The sequence below is a fragment of the Haliaeetus albicilla genome, chromosome 11 (assembly GCF_947461875.1).
Source record: "Haliaeetus albicilla chromosome 11, bHalAlb1.1, whole genome shotgun sequence".
In the NCBI taxonomy this organism is placed as follows: domain Eukaryota; kingdom Metazoa; phylum Chordata; class Aves; order Accipitriformes; family Accipitridae; genus Haliaeetus; species Haliaeetus albicilla.
This window is the reverse complement of record NC_091493.1, coordinates 12,505,417-12,524,899: the sequence shown is the minus strand read 5'-3', so window position 1 is coordinate 12,524,899 and position 19,483 is coordinate 12,505,417. Positions and strand designations below refer to the sequence as shown.

At 38.5% G+C, this 19,483-nt stretch overlaps 1 protein-coding gene across 1 annotated transcript in view; it reads left to right on the top strand.

Moving 5' to 3' along the window:
• Positions 1-451: 451 nt before the first annotated feature.
• The window catches only part of SH2D4B (SH2 domain containing 4B), a 76,267-nt gene continuing 57,235 nt past the window's right edge, over positions 452-19,483 (top strand). The window contains exons 1-3 of the mRNA XM_009917771.2: positions 452-1,464; positions 14,480-14,639; positions 15,752-15,899. Coding sequence (XP_009916073.2) covers positions 1,281-1,464; positions 14,480-14,639; positions 15,752-15,899 — 492 coding nt within the window. The 5' untranslated portion in view covers positions 452-1,280. The remainder of the gene's footprint in view (positions 1,465-14,479; positions 14,640-15,751; positions 15,900-19,483) is intronic.

Genomic DNA, 19,483 nt, shown 5'->3' with positions numbered 1-19,483 from the left:
ATCATGGAAATCATTTGACAGATACCTATCTATAAAGAAGGCTTCTCATGAGGAGATCTCACAGATCTGCTTTCGCTCTTCATTCTTAGGTAAACACCGTGCAGTGGGACTCGGCTCAGCCTGCACACGTCATCCGTGTTTTGTTGTGACTCCAAGTGGCCACATCGTGGTTCTCCTGAGAAGACGTCCCCTTCCCACAGAGTGCCACTGCTCCCTGGGGGAGCTGCGCCCCTGCCCAGTGCAAGCTGGCTCTGGAATCCAGAGGGTTTGGGGTTTGGTTTTTTGGTGTGTTGTGGGGTTTTTTGGACACAATTAAGTGGCTGTTGGCCCTGGTGCTGAAATCCAATTATTTTGCTCATTTTGGTGAAACTCTCTCACATAGTGAAAAGCCACAGCTGGCTTGAAGAGCAACATTGTAACTTTCTCCACTCACAAAGTGGAAAATAAATCAACAGCAGGACTTGCATAGTCTGCATGAACTGCTGAGAATTTACTCTTGTTTAATTAATATTAATTTACTATTTATAAAGTGATAACAAGAGTCTTGTGGCTTTTGTTATGTCTGCTTTTAATTTTAGAGGCATTTTAATCCATTTGCTGCGTAACAATATTTGTCAACACCAGGTAAATAGGACCTCTAATATGACCTACCCTGCTGAGACTAGTTAACAGGCTAAACTGGGAAATAATACGCAAACTCGTTTCTTCTCTCTTATCAGAAGAGATCAGTTCCCAAAGTGACATAGATATTGTTGGTGTAGGTGATACCTTTAACCATGACATCACTTTAAACCCCTGGGCAACACTTACACCCTTGGGACTGTATTGCTGCTAAAGGAAACCACTTGAGCTGGAAGTCTGAGACTTTCTCTACATTAAAATTCCTTCCGCTCAAGGGAGCAAAGCTGATGGCTTCAATCCCTTATTTTTACCAGCTTGCAGTCAGGAGCACTGAAGTGACTTTTTTCCTTATCCTTGTTTGTTCCTCCCCCTTCCTTTCACTTGACACCTGTCCCTACCTTTGGAAGATGAGATAAGCAGAGAACTCTGTCCCTGTAAGAGACGAGGAGCAGAATATGCCTACATGAAGAGGGCCAGAGCAAGAATCAAACTTCTCCTGGGCAGGCTGGTGTGGGAGAGCTCCTTTGCTGCAGGTTGCTTTCTGAAGTGCCATCAGTGGGGTTTTGCCACTGTAGTGAGTATAATTGGAAGCAGGTTTATCTTCTTGTTTTTTCTTTTTCTTTTCTTTTCTTTTCTTTTTTTTTTTTTTTTGAGTCACCATGCTGCAGCAAATTTTGCGTGATATGTATATTGACCCTGAACTCCTGGCAGAGCTGAATGAAGAGCAAAAGCAGATCTTGTTCTACAAAATGAGAGAAGAGCAGCTGAGGCGCTGGAAGGAGAGGGAAGAAAAAGCACGAATGGAGGAGGCCGTGCTGAGAAAGACAGCGAGGCGCAAACAGAGTAAGATTTGTGACCTCCTTCTATACTTAAGAGCTGGGGATGGTGGGCGTGCAACTGGCTATGGTGCAGCATGCATCTGGAAGAGATTACAAGGAAGAGTGCCAGCTGTCCCCATAGGCAAAAAGACAGTCTGAGGCAGCCAAGGCACCATGTTCCTGCTCCTTGTCTCTCAAGGCTGGTTCTTTCTCCAGGGGAATAGTTTAGTGTGGGAGTAAGGGGAATTGTTTTGAAGTGCCTCTTTCAGTCAGGAGTCACTGCTCCTGTTCTCTCAGTGGTAACAGATGTATCATGACCAAGTTTCCCCTCTACTCCTAAGGCTTTTTTCTTCACCTACCATCCCCACCCCTCACCCTCAGTCAGGCAAACGGCAGTCTTGCCTGTGCTGTTGAGGTTTCTTGACTTGACATTAAATGTTTCCAAGTGGCTGGAGCAGGAGATAAATTCATGATTTTGAGCTTGTTATGAAGGGCTGTTTGTGAATAAGATGTGGCATCATACCATATGAGACTAAATTTCCAGCTGTACTAGTAAACACTCTCCAAATATAATGGCTACAGAATAGGATAATAGTGGGGCAAGCATGTTAAAAAAAACAAAACAACCAAACAAAAAAAACCCAATAAAACCCAACCAGCAACCAAAACCAAAAAAAAGAATAAAACAGAAATGTGTTTTCATGCAATATGTAGTTAAACTGTGGAGCTCCTTCTACAGGCTGCTATGGATGCTAAATGTGTGTGTTGACTTAAAAAGCAAATAAGCTAAATCATGGAAGAAAACATCAAAAAAAAAGAACTCCAAAGGTGATTTCCAAGTGTCTGGTCTTGGGTCCAAGTGGTTTGGAATAAACAGAAATACTTATTTCCTTGCTCTCTTCTCTGAACAAGTGGCTTCCAGCTCTTTTCCCATTCACAGGATGAAGTTGTTAGGCTGATGCAAGATAGAAAACATTTTCATCTTGGAAATGTAGTTGCAGTGATTCCTCAGTCAACAAGGAAATGTCACAGAGCTATGCCAAACATTCCTTTCCCTGTGAAATGCCAAAGATCTTATCCTATCTTTAAATCTATTAAAACTTGAATATTCAAAATTTCTAATAATTTGAGGTAGCTGATTTTGAGAAAGCACTCTAATACCTATGTGACTCTGCAGTCAGTGTTTAAAGTGTTGCTCATCCTAACACACCCATGCTAGAAAGCTTTGCTTGGAGCACCTCAATACAGATAGATTATTGGATTCAGTTGTCAGGCTTCTTAAAATGTTTAGAGCCTCTGAACCCTACAAAGTGCCCATTAGATAGTTAACAATTCAAAGACTATCATTAAAGAAACGTGTTTCAAAGCAAAACTAGTTTCCAAGACTCACTTGAAGCAAAGGCCTGTATGAAATGATTCTAGAGTAAGTTACAACGGTAGCCTTAAAATAAAGGGTGAACATTCAGAAGACCCTAATCAGCCATAATAGGAGTTTAGAATGGCCCCTCAGAGATGGCAAGGTGGATGTTGGAAAGCCTCATCCTGTTTAATTTCTATTTTCTTTGTGTTAGTGTACTTATTGTGAATGGCACTATCCTAAGAGAGATGGCATCAAAATAGCTTCTCTCATACAACACAAAACCCTTGTTCATTTTGATTGATTTGTAGCCGAGAAAAAATTAAAAATGCAGTTCAGCTCCATATACCAAAACAACATTATATCATTGAGATAATCTGTATTATGCTCATTCTTTGAGGAAGACAGATGCAGAAAAATCTAACTGCAAAAATATTTATGTGATGATTTGTCACAGTGTTGACACCTCGATTTCCATATATAAATTATACATGAAACCTGTTCAGCTTCCTACTACAGGAGACCATTTTCTAGGTAATTAATTTTCTGATTTATAAAGAATAAGAGAAAGGAGAGCAGCAGAGTAACCTATAGATTATATTTGCTCTGACAAAAGTATTCACGAATACACATGGAGTTAAATTTCACAATAGCTCATATCCATTTTACCTTCTTAAATTGCCACTTTAAGGTATTGCTTAGGTTTGACTTTTGCCCACTGTTAGAAACTTTCTACTTCCTTCAGAACTGTATGAAAGAACTGATCTTACCGATTTTTTTATAGAGAGTACTGCCGGAATTAGATTTGCAAGTCAGTTATTTGGTTCTGCTGAAAATAAATTTTGACTTCCATGAACTGATGTGGACCAGAGTTACAAAAGATAACTTCCATCGTTCAGGCATGCTGGTCATCAATTATACAGAAAATTGTAACTGATTTCTACTGTACAGTTCCATAATATGATGGTAAATGGTCTCATAGTGGAGCTAGTTTCTTGTAAAAGGAAAAAAAGGTGAAAAAAGTCAGCCAGAAATTATGGTGTAAGATAGGAATTAATGTGCAATGGTTTTGCCTATATGACTCAAAGGGTCGGAGTAGATGACTGTAATAATCCTTTCTTGTCTTAAAATATGTGGTTTGGTTTTTTTTTTTTCTAAAAGACATTTGGCATCATCACTTTTTGGACCTTGAAGCTGCTTATTTTTCAGTTTCTATTGATGTATAAACAAATTCCCAAACATTGTCGCCCTGCTACACAGTGTAGAATATGTAGTATTTTTATTCCTGTTTAAAATTAGTGGCTACCAGGAAATTTAGAGGTACTGCAATTACATGTTCTTTATTCCTTTGAAACTGAGGGATTTGAGCAGTATCACCCACAAGGTTTTGGTTTTGACTCTCTACTGCATGACACAGTTTTTATGTTTGTGCTATTTTGTTGAAGCCAAGAATTACTCTGGCTTTACAGAGGTCTTTGTAACCTGACATACAGTAGAAAACAGAGATGAGACTTCAATATCTCTAATGTTGTGCCAAGTTTCTGAAATTTTCTAGTTGACAGAAAAAATGTATATGTTGTTTGTGAATACAACATAACATTTGTATAAAATAATTTTTTACTAATTTAATCAGAATTATCTTTATAGGACTACCTTTCAAATCCTTCTGTTTTCCTCATAGTTTGAATAGCATATGAAAACTTTGCCCCCCTTCTTTGGGATGGGATAGGGTAAGATAGAACAAAAGGAATTAATGACAATGGGTGCTTCTTTAATTAAAAATGCTCAAAAAAGTGCTTGGGCTTGATCTGATTCAAGAGCTTACCTGCAATGGTACGTGTGAACCCAGCAGCATAGCAAAAGGGGTGGATTTTTTGAAACAGAGCAGTGATTGTGAATCCAATTTTGATTTTCTACAGTGACTTGAGGATGAAGGGCTCTTGTGCAAGGTTTAGATGTGTTGTCTTACAGAAGCCACAAGTGCACAGCTGGGGAGGAAAAAAGTGGCATATGCAAGTCAGATGGGCCTTGTGCTAGAGTTAAAATGATCATCAGCTTTAGGGAATGCTCATCAGTGTGATAATTCTTTAATTTCTTGGAAACTAACTAGCAAAGGCCCAAAATCTGCAGTGTTTTTTACAGAAGCACCACCGAACATGGATTGTCCATAAAAGTCCGATTCAGTACTATGAAATTTGCTTCTTAGAAAACAAAAACAAGTCCAAACCATGAAATAAGATGTAAGCTGTTGAGAGTGTTTAGCAAGCCAAATAATGCAACAGGCTATGTATAATTAGTCTTATTCTTCATTTCTAAGGAAAATAATATCAGTCACCTTCAGTAAATGCTAATTTGTGCCTTCTTTTCCATTTGGATTGTTTGGTTTCATGAATCTTGAGGAAAGGTTAAAATTGAAATTTGTATCAGAGTGAGTCAATATTAATGAAATTATTTCACTTTGGGGGTGAATGAAATGTTTTCAGATTATTCAACAGTTTTAATTTATTCCTTTTTTAAAAACACAGATCAATGTCTAAAAGGGAGCAATATCTAAACATCACTTCAGAATGAGATATTTCCTTTAGAAGATATTGAATAAACTGTTCCCATGTTTTTGCTGTTTGCACCTAGCTTACATTTGTACCTTGCCTAAAAATAGTAGAATTTGAGCATCATTTGGGTCCTCCCAAACCGGCAGTGTTTAGTGAACTTATTCCATGTAAAAGAAGTATTTCATAGCTTTAATTAAATCATGACTGCTGGCTTCTACTGAAATAGCTTCACAAGTGAGTTGAATTCCTGGACGTCCATCTCCAGTTCATTTACAAATTACTCCTGGGCAGATCTTTCAGGAACATATTTTCATTGTAATAAAACAGGTTGCCTTTTCTTATTGTGCTAAAATCACTAAGGGAAGTCTCCTCAAAATTTCAAGATCCCTTTGGGATTTGCTGAGAGTTGACTGACAGGCAGCTTTACAGTTTGCAAAGAAACATATTTATTTGATTAGGCAGGAGCCCTTTAACTCAGCTATATGCTGAGTTGGGAGTAAGTGAAGGATCCTGCCAATTTGGATTTTGACTCTGATGCAGTATCCAGAGCTGTCAGCATACCCAAAATGAGATCTCAAAAACTATTGAGCATTAGGTAGCTGAAGGACAGCCATGTGGGAGGGAAGACAATGCTGGTCTGCTGCTGCTTATTCTGACATTTATTGATTGTGAACTGGAGCTCATGATGTTCAGACAGGAGCTATTTGTAAACACTCTTATTTACCTGTCCTTAACAAGAGTAGCTGGGAGAAAATTAGGCAGGCTTATCGCAGCATGGCTAGAAAATAATTTCTTTATCTAAATGGCATTTGTGTTAGAAAATCATTAGAGAATAGATGAAGCTGTTTGGAAGCATGTATTTCAAATATCACAAGTGGATGGTTAGAGGATGCATCAGTGTCACATGTGAAGGCCAGTGCATGGGCGTGTGTTTCAGTGTGTGTATGAAGGGTGAGTGGGTGTACATGCAGTGACATTTTTTCTATGTTTTTGAACTCAGAAATGTATTCCTCATTTATACTAAGGCCTCTAGACACCCTGGTAGTGCTTAGCTAAGATTTTTCTCTCCTACGGAGACATGCTCCTGGCAGTGTTCATTGTCTCTTTCTCTCTCTTATTGGATATGGGTCTAACCAGAGACATCGGACTTGAGTATTTCTGAAATTTCTGGCTTGAATTCGGTAGAGCCCTGTCTTCTGTTTCCAATTCAGATCCAACTGAAAAAGTAACAGGAGAACATTAGCGAGAACGTTAGAATAATTTTTATTAGGGGACCGAGCCACCTAATTTGAAGTCATTGGAAAAGTTTTAATGTAATATTCACAACATGTATAGCAGCTTGTGACATGAAGCAGTTTTGTTTGTACTGTATACCTTGGGGCCAGAACTCAGCTGCTCAGAGCTCGAGCTCAGTGTGGCTGTGTACTGAGGTATGGTTAAACAGCAGCTTCTAAACTGTCTGTTTGCTTCTCCGAACCGGGGGCTAGAAAGAGACCTCCAACCGCCACATGACCTAAATATGTACCAGATGGAACAAATCCAGAGGGACTTCTCTGCCCTCCTAAGATCAGCCATAAGTCTGTGCTTTTTAGTCTCATATCTTGCCCTGCAGCCGGCTTCCCTGTTTTGCAGAAAAGTGACAGCAGAATATCGCTGGATGTTTCTCTTGCACATGTGCGATCCTCAGCGCTCCTGTTGTCTGAAGCATCTGGCATCAGCCGCTTTCTGAGAGAGGCTACTGGGTTAATTGAGCCACTGGCATGGAGAGCATTCCTGTGTTTCTCTACGGCATTGTGTTCCTCAGCCTGTCTGGACACAGTGGTGGTAGATGGGCTTTCTTGTACATGCTAGTGCTCTGGTAGTGATACAAGGTTGTGACTGTCTGCAGGCTCATGAATACTTGATATGGAAAGAGAGCAGTACTGCGGCCAAGCTAATTCAATATTTCCTTGCCGATTTTGCCAGGTTTTAGCATAAATGACTAAAACATTCAAGGACAGAGGCACCAGGATTGGGAAGACATGGAAAAACTCAATGTATTCAAGTCAGCAGTGGATTTAGCCAGACACTGATGGTGGTTCATTAACTTTTGAGTCCACTCATGAGCTGTGGTGCTGGAAAATCTCACTGTAGTGGTATAGTTCTCCTTCCTTTTGTGGTCCTGTGTGCCTGACAAAAGGAGTCACGCTGCCATTAAGTAGGGGAATCTGGTGGAGAACGTGATCCATAGTTCTCTGTTCATTCTGTGACAGAGAACCCTCATCTGACTGCTTTGACTTACCAGCAGACCCTGAAGTAGCCATGCAGGCTTGGTTTTTTTTATTCTTCAGCAGTGGGAAAATCTGGATGCTTTGTGATGCCTCTGTGTGAGAAAACAAGCCCTGTATATAGCTTTTGCTCTTTACAAGAGACAATTGGGATCAGGAATCAGAAATTATAGTGCTATGTTCTTGTCTTCATTTTTTTTATGAAGAAAAAAAACATCGAATGAAGGATACTGATGAGAATTTTACAAACTTCAACTTTGATCTGATGTTTACCTGCATTTTTATACTATTTAAGGTGAAAGGGTCATTACAATGGACAGAAAGAGACTACCTCTAGATTGTACAGAGTTAGAACAATGTCTTTAAGAGTGAGTTCTGAATGTTATCTCCCAGTTGAATGTGGGCAAATTACAAAATTGTTATGCGTAACAGCGTGCCTTGGCCAGGGAGCCAAGAAGATATCTGGGACATACTAGATAGAGACCACATAAATGATACTTTATTTCTCTGTTTCTTTTTTTTTTATTTTCTTCTTCTTTGGTTTACAATATGCAAACCTGTATATATGTATTGTATATATGCATACCAGGTGATAATGCAAACCCACTTACCTTTGAGCGTTATGTACAGTTATCTTTGCTACATTTGTTAATTACCATAGTCTTATTTGAGTAACTGTTTCCTCCCTTAATGTTTGCTCTCTTGCAGTCACTCTTCCTTTATCTGATCCTGCAGGGGTATATTGCAGCATAATTATTTCCATGGTAACATGCTGTAATTCCATAAACAGAAGATTGAGTTTGTTATATGATCAGGAAGCAGCTGGAGAGCCATGAAGGCTGATTTTTCAGCAACGCTGAGATACTGCAACCCTTATTGATATAGTAATGTAAATCAGCTGAATTTCTTTCTCCCTCTGCAAATCCTTCTTTAAACAAAAACACACACAACAGAGTGTTGAAATTGGAGGGTGTGTAAACTGAAATGTTGGGGGAATGCTTGAGAAGTTCAGAATTTTTCCCCATTTTCTTCCTGTTTTAAGAATTGAAGTGACTGGGTTTTTTTAATGTATTCTTGGAAGAAAGGGGTTCATGGTCCTTTGACTATTAGCGGGGACAGACCACAGAATTAATTATAGCAGATCTTCAGTTTATTGTGGGATTATGTTATTTTCATTACTTTCATCATTACCACCTAATTATTCTATATGTATTTTAATGGATTTATGGCAGTTAATGTTTGGAAAAATGCATTCTGTCCTTTGAACAGTCTGTCAGAAACATTCACAGTAATTTTGTAGGTTTTCTCCTTAGAAAAAAGTGAAATTGTGTGTCTATTTGTGTGTTCATATAAAAGAGAAATATAATTAAATAAAATACTTGTACTGGGTAAGCTCAAGGAACTGAGAACAGCCTACAGCTCACATTCTCATTTTCATCCTAATCAATGTGCTTCTAACACATGTCCTGCAGTTAATGAAACTCTGAATGGAACCTCATCTACCCTGCAGACTATCAAAATTCAAGCTTCTACTATAAGGAAGCCATTAAAACAATTTGCTCAGAAAGTTAAGGGTGAAACCTCATGCTTAGACCAAAGTATACCAGATATCTAAACTCCAAAAGAATAAAAAACCCTCAACCCTACAAACACACCAATATCCACAAGCTATGTTTTGTCTCTGAATGACAAAAGTAAATCAGGCTGATCAGCTTGATGTCAGCAGTGAATGTTCATGCAGCCTATTTCAAATACAGAATAAATTTCAGGAGCCTTTTTCTAGTGCAGAGAGAGAAAAGAAAAGGAATATTTTCTAAAGAGAGAGTCAAAGGATGTTTGTATAACTACATAGCTTTCCAGCGAGTAAGGAGAGTCAATTGCTGTTGCAGAGATCTGTGGCTTCCAAGCAGGAGGACTATGGTGGGAAGCCCAACCTTGGAGAAACAAGACTGTTCATGGAAATAGCAGGCTCTTTTGAGAAAGTTTCAGGAGACTTTGAATGCCATTCCATGTTTCTCAGATTATAAATCAGTGATCTTCTGATTTTCTGAATTTACACTTGGCCCAGCCTGTAATATTCCCTATGATAGAAAGGCAGTCAGGGTTACTTGGTGCTCTCCATCATTTGGCTGGACTAAGCAGGCAGACGGTGGCCAAGTGACAGCACAGCTGGGAGGCGTGACACCAGATGAGGCCTCCAGTGGTCCTTGGAGTAGTTTCCCTGTAAACACTGGAGATGGATGACAAATGGGGATTGTTAGGGATTCCGTTACTGTTAAAGCAATGGTGAACAAGCTTGGAGGAAGGAAGCTGGCTCCAGCAGTATTCCATTTGCTCTGTTATTTTTAAAGCGCTTTTAATTAGAAGCCTGTGTGAAAATGAAGCCAGATAGAACCCAAAATCACAAAAATCAACCCAAACCCCCAAACCCCATAAAACACCCAAATGCACTCTATGGTTCTGCTTCTCTGTCCCGGTTAGCAGAGGCAGTGTAAAGGCCCAGTTCTCCTTTGTTTAACTCCATTTGTTTTTAAGCCTTAGTCACAGTGTGGAAGTCTGAGCTGATTGGAATTGAAGCCTGATTTAGCCTGAGCATTGTGTGCAGCCAGGATTCCCCCTGCCAGGCACCTTCAGGTGCTGTTTTTCTCGTTCTCCTAAGGTGGCTGGCAGCGTTCGTATTTTCTGGCAGCATTCAGTCCTGACAGTAACGGTACCGTGCTTACACCAGGGACTTCCTAAGGGTAGCAGAAAGGCCAAGAGCAGCCTGTGGTGCCATATAGCACAACTCATGGTTGCACTCCAGCACTCTGTGTGTGTATGAGATTAGTAGTGCTGCCGGTAGAGACTAATAATTCTTAGAGGAGAGAGCCTTGAGTTTACTATTACTCTCTAGGGCATTGTTTTATACTTTCATTGCTGTTACAGAATTGACTGCGTAAATACAAACAAATAGTAAACATGATTTGGTCTTATTTTTGATTGTGTGTGTTTATACATGCAAATTTGTGTTGCTGTTGGTTCGGGCTGTAGGTCTCCAAGAAAGTTTTCACTGTGATCCCTTTGTGCTGCAAATTTGAGATACCTGTCTCAGATTTGCCTGGAGTAAGGACCAATACCCAGAAACCAATTTACTTGTCTCAAAGCAGTATAGATGTAGGTTTAGGGGAACTCCATGGGAAATACTAAGTTGTGGAAGAGCTACAGGTGAAAAGAACTGCAAGAATTAATGTTGCCTTCTTGTGCTGCTAAAGAGTTGTTTTAGACGAAAAAACTGGTAGAATGCTACAGCCAATAATCATTGGTCTGAAGATTAGAGATGGAAAAGACTTGGTAAATTATTCAGTACATTTTCCTGATAAAGCAGTGTTTGTTTCTTAAACACTTTCATTTCGTCTCCAATGTAGACTAATTTTGATGTCCACTACTTCCTAATTGTAATTATTTGCAGCCTGCCACAGTATCTCCAGGAAAAGAAAAGTACTTTTGTGGTCAAGGCACAAGACTGGGGCTCAGGAGATTTAATTTTTATTTCCTGACTCTGCATTAGGCTTTGTGACTGGGCTCAGAAGCCTGCTTCTGAACAGGAAACATGAAGTTCCCTTGCCTCTATCTCACCTAGATTTGTTTAGTCAGGACCTGTCTCTTCCTTTTAGATTTAGTTGATTTTTTCTATTTCTTTTTTTCTATTTCTCTTTCATTTGGAAATGAAGTGTGTTAACAAAATATCTTGTTTTGCAGAAAAATGTAAAACTTGAGAGGCATCTCAAAGCAGAAATTATTTTATTATAATCAGCCCTCAATGGTAGTAATTCTCTGCTTGCAAAGCAGACACTAGTTTCCTAAAAATATTAAGGAAAATAATGTTCTGTACTTTCAGCTCAGATCTTGTAATTGGTTCTACAGTTTAAAACTGCAAGCCCAGTATCGTTAGCCTAGAAGAGCTGACACTGACCACTGTGAACTTGATTCTGCAGGCTGCAAAGACTTTTTCTATGACAGGAATTCCGTTTTCACATTGCCAGATTTTCTCCCTAAGCTGCTTTTTTTCTTCTGCACACTCATTTTTGAATGTTATTCTGTGCTAAGAATCTATCAAGTTTCATGATCAGATTGTACAGTAAAGCCCATCTCCAACTTTATGGGAGCGTGAGTTTAAGGAAAGATTTGCATGGGAGTCATTTCTTGAAGTAAAATAGAAAGGGTGGTTGGATGTGAAGGAGACATTCTCTTTTTCTAAAGAAAAACCTGAATAAAGGCATATGTGCTCAAGTTGAGTTGTTTTAAAATTGTACATGTGGAGGTCTGTCTGTTTAATGCTGAAGCTTAAAATTGCCAGATTGTTTGATACTGCTATTATCTTTCAACTTGAGCTATGGATGCTTATACAGTAGAATACTGTACTGTTGTAGACAGTAGTTAGTGCTGAATCAACAATTTGTTACACTGATGTTTTCAAAAAGTTTATACATCTACTGTCCATACCTTTAGAAGAGGCATCCATTGTTTTAAAAGGAAGACAGAGAATAATTTCTCAAGACATGTCTACAAATGAACTATTTGTTTTATGGGGCTGGGTAGTAATGGATAAGTTGTGCCTCTGAGAAATATATGAATGAATAACTCTTTGGCACAGAAAACCTGGAAAGAAGCAAAGATAAAATTTGTCTGCTTACCTGAAAAGGGTTTTTTAATTCTCTTTCCATCTGATAAGCTCATAAATGAGCAGTAGTGGTAAAGTTGTCTCAGAACAGTAGAAGTATTTGGTATCTACCAGTTATGATACAAGAAAATTAACATGAGGCATGTTGTTTGCAATGCTTCTTTAAAGTACTAAATAAAGGGCAACAACTAGGATATCCAGATTCCTCCCAGGGAAAAGGACATGAGCCACTTTTAAAACAAAAGCTGCCATTGGTTAGGTGGGATCAATACTCCTGGGAAATCATTCCATACTTTCCAAGATACTTTACTGTAAAATGCAGTAGGAGAAAACCTTGCAGGGAAATACTGATATGGGCAGTCAGTTCTCAGCAGATGGTGTTCAAATGCTGTATCCAAAAAATACAACATAAATGTTGTGCTGATAGGAACACAGAAATGTACACACTAGGAACCACAATAAAATACATTCACATTTATAACCTGAGACATAATCTGATAGACTGTGAGAGAGCAAATGCTTTTGAGACTTATTGAAGGAAAACATTATTGGCTTAAATTCCGCCCCCCCCCCCACTGAAGTCAGTACCATTAGGCCAACACTGGGAATTCATATAAATCACATTTTCAAATTTGATATAGAATATTAGCTTTCCTTGAGAGATCTGATATGTTCATTGCCTGCAGTTCATATTGTCAACACTTGCGAGTGTGGGTTGGCACTGGCACTGCCTGCTGTCAACAGCCCTGCTTCATTCCCTCCTGCAGTTTTCTTCTTTCAGTCTGGGATGTCAAAAAAACTTTATTGATTGTGCATCGGGAAACTTAATCTGGTTAAATGGATACTGTCCTATCACAGAACAACAGGTAGTTGAAGGTGAGAGTAGCTAAGCTGATGCTTGTACAGAAAGAAGCAGAAAGAGCGGAAGCAAAGACTGGCCATTCAAATACGACCAGGTTTCTTTTAACTCTTATGGGAACATCAGAGAAAAACTACCTAGGAAAATGGCGGACTGTCCATTTCTTCACTTTTTCAAATGAGACAAAATTCCTTTTAGAAGCTATGCGGCAACGCACAATTTACTAACCTCAATATTTGGGTAAGAGGGTGAAACCTAGTGGACTGTAATATACAAGAAGTGAGATGAACTGCTGAGCCTTTATGGCCTTTCAGTCTGTGTTCTTTAAAAGAAATCCATTGTTCATCTTGGAAATGGTCTTTGTGGTAGATTCTCCTTTTGTAAAGAACAGTTTCACCAAATTTGCAAGAAATAAAACATAAAAATGGATTCATAAGAGCTGTTTCTACCAATTCCTCAATATGAACCTCTGAAACGCATAAAATATCTGTTAGTCATACATATAAAAGCAGAAGGAAAAGACCAAACCACACTAAGGCAGTGTATGTGACTATTAAAATGTATTCAGATAGGTTCTAATCTAGTGCCTTTTGTAGTCAGCAGGAACCCTATAGTTGGTTCTGGGACATGGAGGTTCACCAAATGTAGTCTATTTTGTAAAGAGCACTCAGGCTTTTCTGGTGTTTTTAAAATCACTCTGTCAACACAGTAACCATAGATTTTTGCGTGGTGTCTTTCATGCAAACTGAACCAGAAACTTAATCCCTTTCAATTGCCGACCTGAACAGAAAAGCCTCTGCAGTGTTGAGTGGTGTGCTCCGAGTATGCAGGCTTTCTGAAACTCCCCCTTTGCACAGTGGGAGCAGGAAATTTCTGGATTTTTTGCAGGGGTTCCAATGAAGTCTCTATATGCTCAACACTCGACATTCTCTGTGCACTGTAGCATTGCTAGTCACATAAAGTCACTGCTTATTGTTGTCGCTCCATCTCTTTTGCCATTCTCTTCATTTGCTGAGTGAAGCAAGAAAATAAAACAATTAAAAAGGGATCATAATACCTAAATTCTGGGAAATACATGTCAGAATTGATAATTCCATATTTTTGTGGGACAGTGAGTCTTTAAAGATTGTGTGATCTGGAGCGTACACCCCCCTTTTTTTTGCCCCAGCATAGTAGATTGGTCAAATCTGAAGATTTCATCCAACCTCTCAGTAATGTTTTATTCTGAATGGTAATTGCAAGCTTAATGTTTCTAAATTGCAGATTTCCCATCTTTTCATCTACATTTATGTAAGAATTTGAACCAGTATTTATATATCTGGTTTGTTCTTGGTGGCTGTTGCAGGTAATGGCAAACATGTGCAGTGGCTACGTGGGAAGGACGGTGAGGTCTGGGTCTGGGTTATGGGAGAAGCCCCAGGTGACAAGCCATATGAACAGATATCAGAGGAGCTAATAGCAGAGCGAGCCAGGCAACAAGCACAGAAGGAGGCAGAAGAACTATGGTGAGGATTTAAGAATCTGAATTCAGGGTCCACTTGGCATAATGGGAGACATGGCCTTGTAGAAAGGCAGCAGGTAATGGTGGGTAAGACTGGTAAGTATGCTTTGTGAACATTTGCTTTCACTTGTTTTGGTAATTTTTCAGCACATGAAAAATGTAATTTTATTTGTATTGAAAACTGAAAAACAAACCCCCTCTTTCACAAAAAAAGTGAAGCAAACCTTTTTCTTTTGGGAATTTTGCTAAACCATTGACCAGTTTGTAAATAAATAAAAATGAAACAATCTGGTTTTGAGATGATTAGATTAGAAACGTTTGTTGTATCACACATCTATGCCCACAATAGGCATTTGGTACATAAAATCGTTTTTGAAATTGGTTTTATCTGCATATCACCTGTATTAATTCTCATCCCAGCAGTTCAGAAACTGATTACACAAAGTGCTATGCTGCTGTTTCCAGCAGGGCCTCTTCCAGCTTTGGGAGAGAGTCAAAAGTGTTTTGATGCTTGATATGGTTAGGAAGTAGACCACCTGCCTCCTGCACTTCCTTTTGTAGTCCAGCACTGAAAAGTGATGGTTTAAACATCAGATTTTTCTATATTATTCCTTTTCATACCAGATTTTTCTTGCTTATGGTGATTTGCATATTTAAGCAGGGATTAAAAGCTTCAACCTGTGCTCTGCGTTCCTTTTACATTGTCAGTACTAATAAACAATCTATTGTAAGAATTTGGCAGTCACTCACATTGATATTTGAGAGACAATAAATTCCCAATCATGCTTTGCTAGACTGACAGATCTATGTTTTTGGCCAGGGGACGAAAAATATAGGGTATGACTCAAAGACACCCAAGAAGTACTTCTCTAATTTAGAAGGTGCTATTTTAATTAGTCATTTATCAAAAATTGAAAATGTCTGCTTTCTGGATAGTTTCCTCAAATCTGATTTGTGGTAGGTCTCTTGTTAAATAGATTTTAATTCTTTCCTTGTACATTTCCATGAAGTCTTATGCTAATTATTTGTTGCAACCAGTGAGCAAGTATTGATCCTTGATTTAAAAAAAATAATCAGTGTCTTAAATTATTTTTATTTTCAAACTCTTTTCTGAAGGAGGCAAAAGGAGGCTGAAATTACAAAGAAATTCCGGGATGCTATGGCTCAAGAAAAAGCCAGAATAGTGGCAGAAAAATGGAAAATAGAAATAGAAGATCGGAAAGCTGCCAAATTGGAGGAGGAAAAAATTCAGGAGGAACTGAAGGTTTGCAAAGAGTAATTTAGCTTTTTTAGTAATGTTTTTATAGAGATTCAAAGTTCTTGTCACCTTCAGTGCATGTTTATTAATCAGCTTTGAAACCCAGAGCTGTAATTTTTCATCCTGGAATATACAAATATACAAATATACATGGTGTTCACCATAACAGCTGGGAGAGTGATGCAGAAAAATTACATAGCTCATTCAAAAGTGTCAGGACAATCAAACTGGTTATTCAGCTCACACATTAACAGAATTGTTCAGTCAGCTGTGCTGAGTGAATCATACTGGGGGAAAAACCGTACAATTGTGAAATGTCTCATTTTAAGTTAGTTTGCTTGAACATGTTTTGTGTATTTTGGATGAGTTGTTCACATATTTAACTTGAAAATTCTGTCACTACTTTCTTTAAGATAATGAGGGGGGAGGATCCTTCTGCTACTCAACATATGGGATGAGTCCAGTTGGCTTTGCTGGGAGAAGTTCACTTGGCTGATTTTTATTGACTTCATCATGAATTTTCTATGAGCTCAGTTATGGTATTTTAATGTTTGTTTGAAATAATATTTTTTCACAATCTCTTGTTGAAAATAACAAATTGAAAACTAAACAGAAAAAGAAGGCCTCTCTCTCCCCTTTTCATATTACTTTATAAGGATAAAAACTTGTTTAAAATGAGAAAACAAAATATAATTGGTTTAGCATGCAGAGAAATTATCTCAGTCTTCTGAGTCTGGGATGTGCACTCTGGGACTGCACAAGATTGGTGAGGCTGGGTTTCCATGGAGAAAACCTGTAGCAAAATATGACTCCTAGGAGATCTGCATCCAGTAAGTTCTGTCTATACGCCTCTCCCCTGCTGACAGCTTGCTATGTCATTTTTCCCTTCCTGGGATGGTGATTAAAGGTGTGGAAAGTGCAGATAGGCTCCCCCCTTGTCCCTCTGTGATGGGAGGAATGCTGAAAAACTCAGTGTTAAATATATGTGGTTTGATTACAAACTAGAGTCAGCAAGTTACTTGTCATTCTATAAACTGCGGGCCTGGGATTTGAGGCTGGTTGTGCAGCACAAAGCAAGGGTGGTTCCTGTAGCCTCCTCTGCACAACGCTGCGGATTTACCTTTGCACAATTAATTTGAATTCATAGGAGAGAACAGGGCCTTTGAAATTTGATGTCAATGAGTAATGAAATTATACCTTTCAAGTGCTTTATTAATGTACGAATAATGAGCAGAGCAACTAATTAAATGCTCTTTCCTCTGCTTTCCAGAAAGCAAAGCCCTCTTGAACAAAGACTGATACAGGCGTGTTCACTTACATCTCTGTGGTTGATGTACAGTGCACTTGATGGGGTAAATGTCCACAAGCTCACTGTTATTCTGTTTCAAAGAAACTTTTTCAAAAAGCAGAGTGAGCAACTTGTGAGACTTCAGTGGCCAGCAGTCATAATTTTCTGTTATGGAAAAGTAGTCTTTCAGTTACTGATACAATTTAAAAGGAATGGCACCAAATTCCGCTCATTTTCATATTGATGGAAAGGTAATGTCACAGTGATCTGTGTTCCCACTGTTTCTTGGGAAGTGAGCAGGTATCCTCCACCCAGCTGTGTGCCTGGTAGGAGCAAGAATTGCACTGATGAGATGAGAATTTGATTCAGTTTCTACTTTGAATTTCAAGTACTAACTTTTGGCCAGGATTTCTTTAGCCCTATTCATAAAGTTGCCGATATCTTTATTTTAATCAAAGAAACAGGATCCTTTAAATCAAGCATTTGAAGAGAATATTTGTAAAAATTTAAGAAATGGACCAAAATTTTTAAGACAAGACCCAGCAGAAATGAACTCTTTGGCTTCAAAAATGAGTTTGGAAACAAGGTATTATGCAGTGATTATTTTTTAAATGCCCCTTCATTGAGTGTGCTCTCAGTGTTTGCTGTATGAATACAACAACATAGGCTAATTAAACTTCCAGCCCTGGGTCTTCAATTAGGTCTATAATTTGAGATCTGTTAGGAGGGACTTGGACTAACATAGGGTTCCACCAGCAGAGATCCAAATGCAGGATTGATCCCTGGTACTATAATACCACACCTTTGCTGCTCAGAAAAGCATCTTATCTATTACTTGGTCTTGAAAGAGCAGATCTTGTATATAGTGCTGTAGAACTACTTAAAAACAGTAAAGGCGTTTCAAAGACAAGTCAATCTCACAAGCTAATATGGGGGAGTTGTTAACCTCTCTGTCATGTACATGAAGTACATGAAATATTTACAAGTTGAATGAGTGGAAAAGTACCTAGACAGGAAAATAGGAAAATTATGTTTCTGGCATCTCCCTCCAACTACAAAAGATGAATAGAACTAACATGTTGGGAAAAAGATGAATTAATGAATCTACTCATGTGTGACTGCGATCATTGAAATCATGAAGAAATGTACCTTTTGTAAATGATTCAGGGTGTGGAATGAAATGCAGATCAGTTAGCAAGCCCCCTTTAACAGGTTTAAAATATTTAATGCGTAGGTAATCATCCTTCTGTGATGACGACGAGACCGTATTTAAAGTGGTCTCCAGACTGGGGTACGAAAAGTTCAGTCTTTGCTAATACTTCATCCTCTTCAGGCATTTTGACTTGGGAGATTGAAACGCTGTCGTTTCTGCTGATGTGTTTAATTTCTAACTAGATTGTATCACAAACACTCCTTTTTAAAATGCTTTTATTCCTCTTGACCTATCATGGGACTTTAGGGCTGTCTGCACTAGATAAATGGTATCTCACATATCAAAGTGAATGATGATCTCTGTTTCCTTTTCCAACACTATTAGAAAAGTGCTGCTTTCCTTGGTGTTTCTTAAGCAGAAATGCCTTTAATTTATGGTGCTAGAATATAAATGTTGACTGCTCTATTTATGCAGTTTAAGGACAGCTATTCTTTTATGCACCTATTGCAAAGGACAAATAAGAGAGCCAATTACTATCATTAATCTTTTTGCTAATTCAGAAAGGCTATGAGATCATAGGCATAATTTCCTACTGTTATCAGTTGCTGTCACTAAAAGTCTTGAACAATGTGCAGAGCTAGGGCAAATTAAAGGTATAAGTGTCAGCCAGCCAGGGGCGGGTGTTATCCTTCAGCTGCATTTAGAAGTAACAGAGATACTCTCTCAGCTGTCTCTCTCTTCATGTTGTCTACATAAAGCAAGAGAATATTAATAGCAAAGTACTGTGTATATGACAACAGCAGATACCTGCCAAATTTAGTACTATAAGCACAGTTGACAGTAAAGCTGGATTGCTGCTTAAAAATTCCTTGGGAGATGAAATGTGTGTTAACCAAAAGCTGCGTATAAACTTTTATGGGCATTGTTTTTCTTCATGCATCAAAAAATATTTAGTAGGAGTTTTAATGAGAGTGGCACTTAAGGAGAAATAATCCTTATTCTCTTGATAAGCAACAAGAGAGTAACAGTGCATTATAATTCCTTTCACAATTTTTTTTTTTTAATGCAAGTTCATGACCTTTAATTCCAGTTGGGATTGTGATGAGTGAAGTGAGCTTTTTTAAGGTGTGGATCCAAGAGTTTCTATGT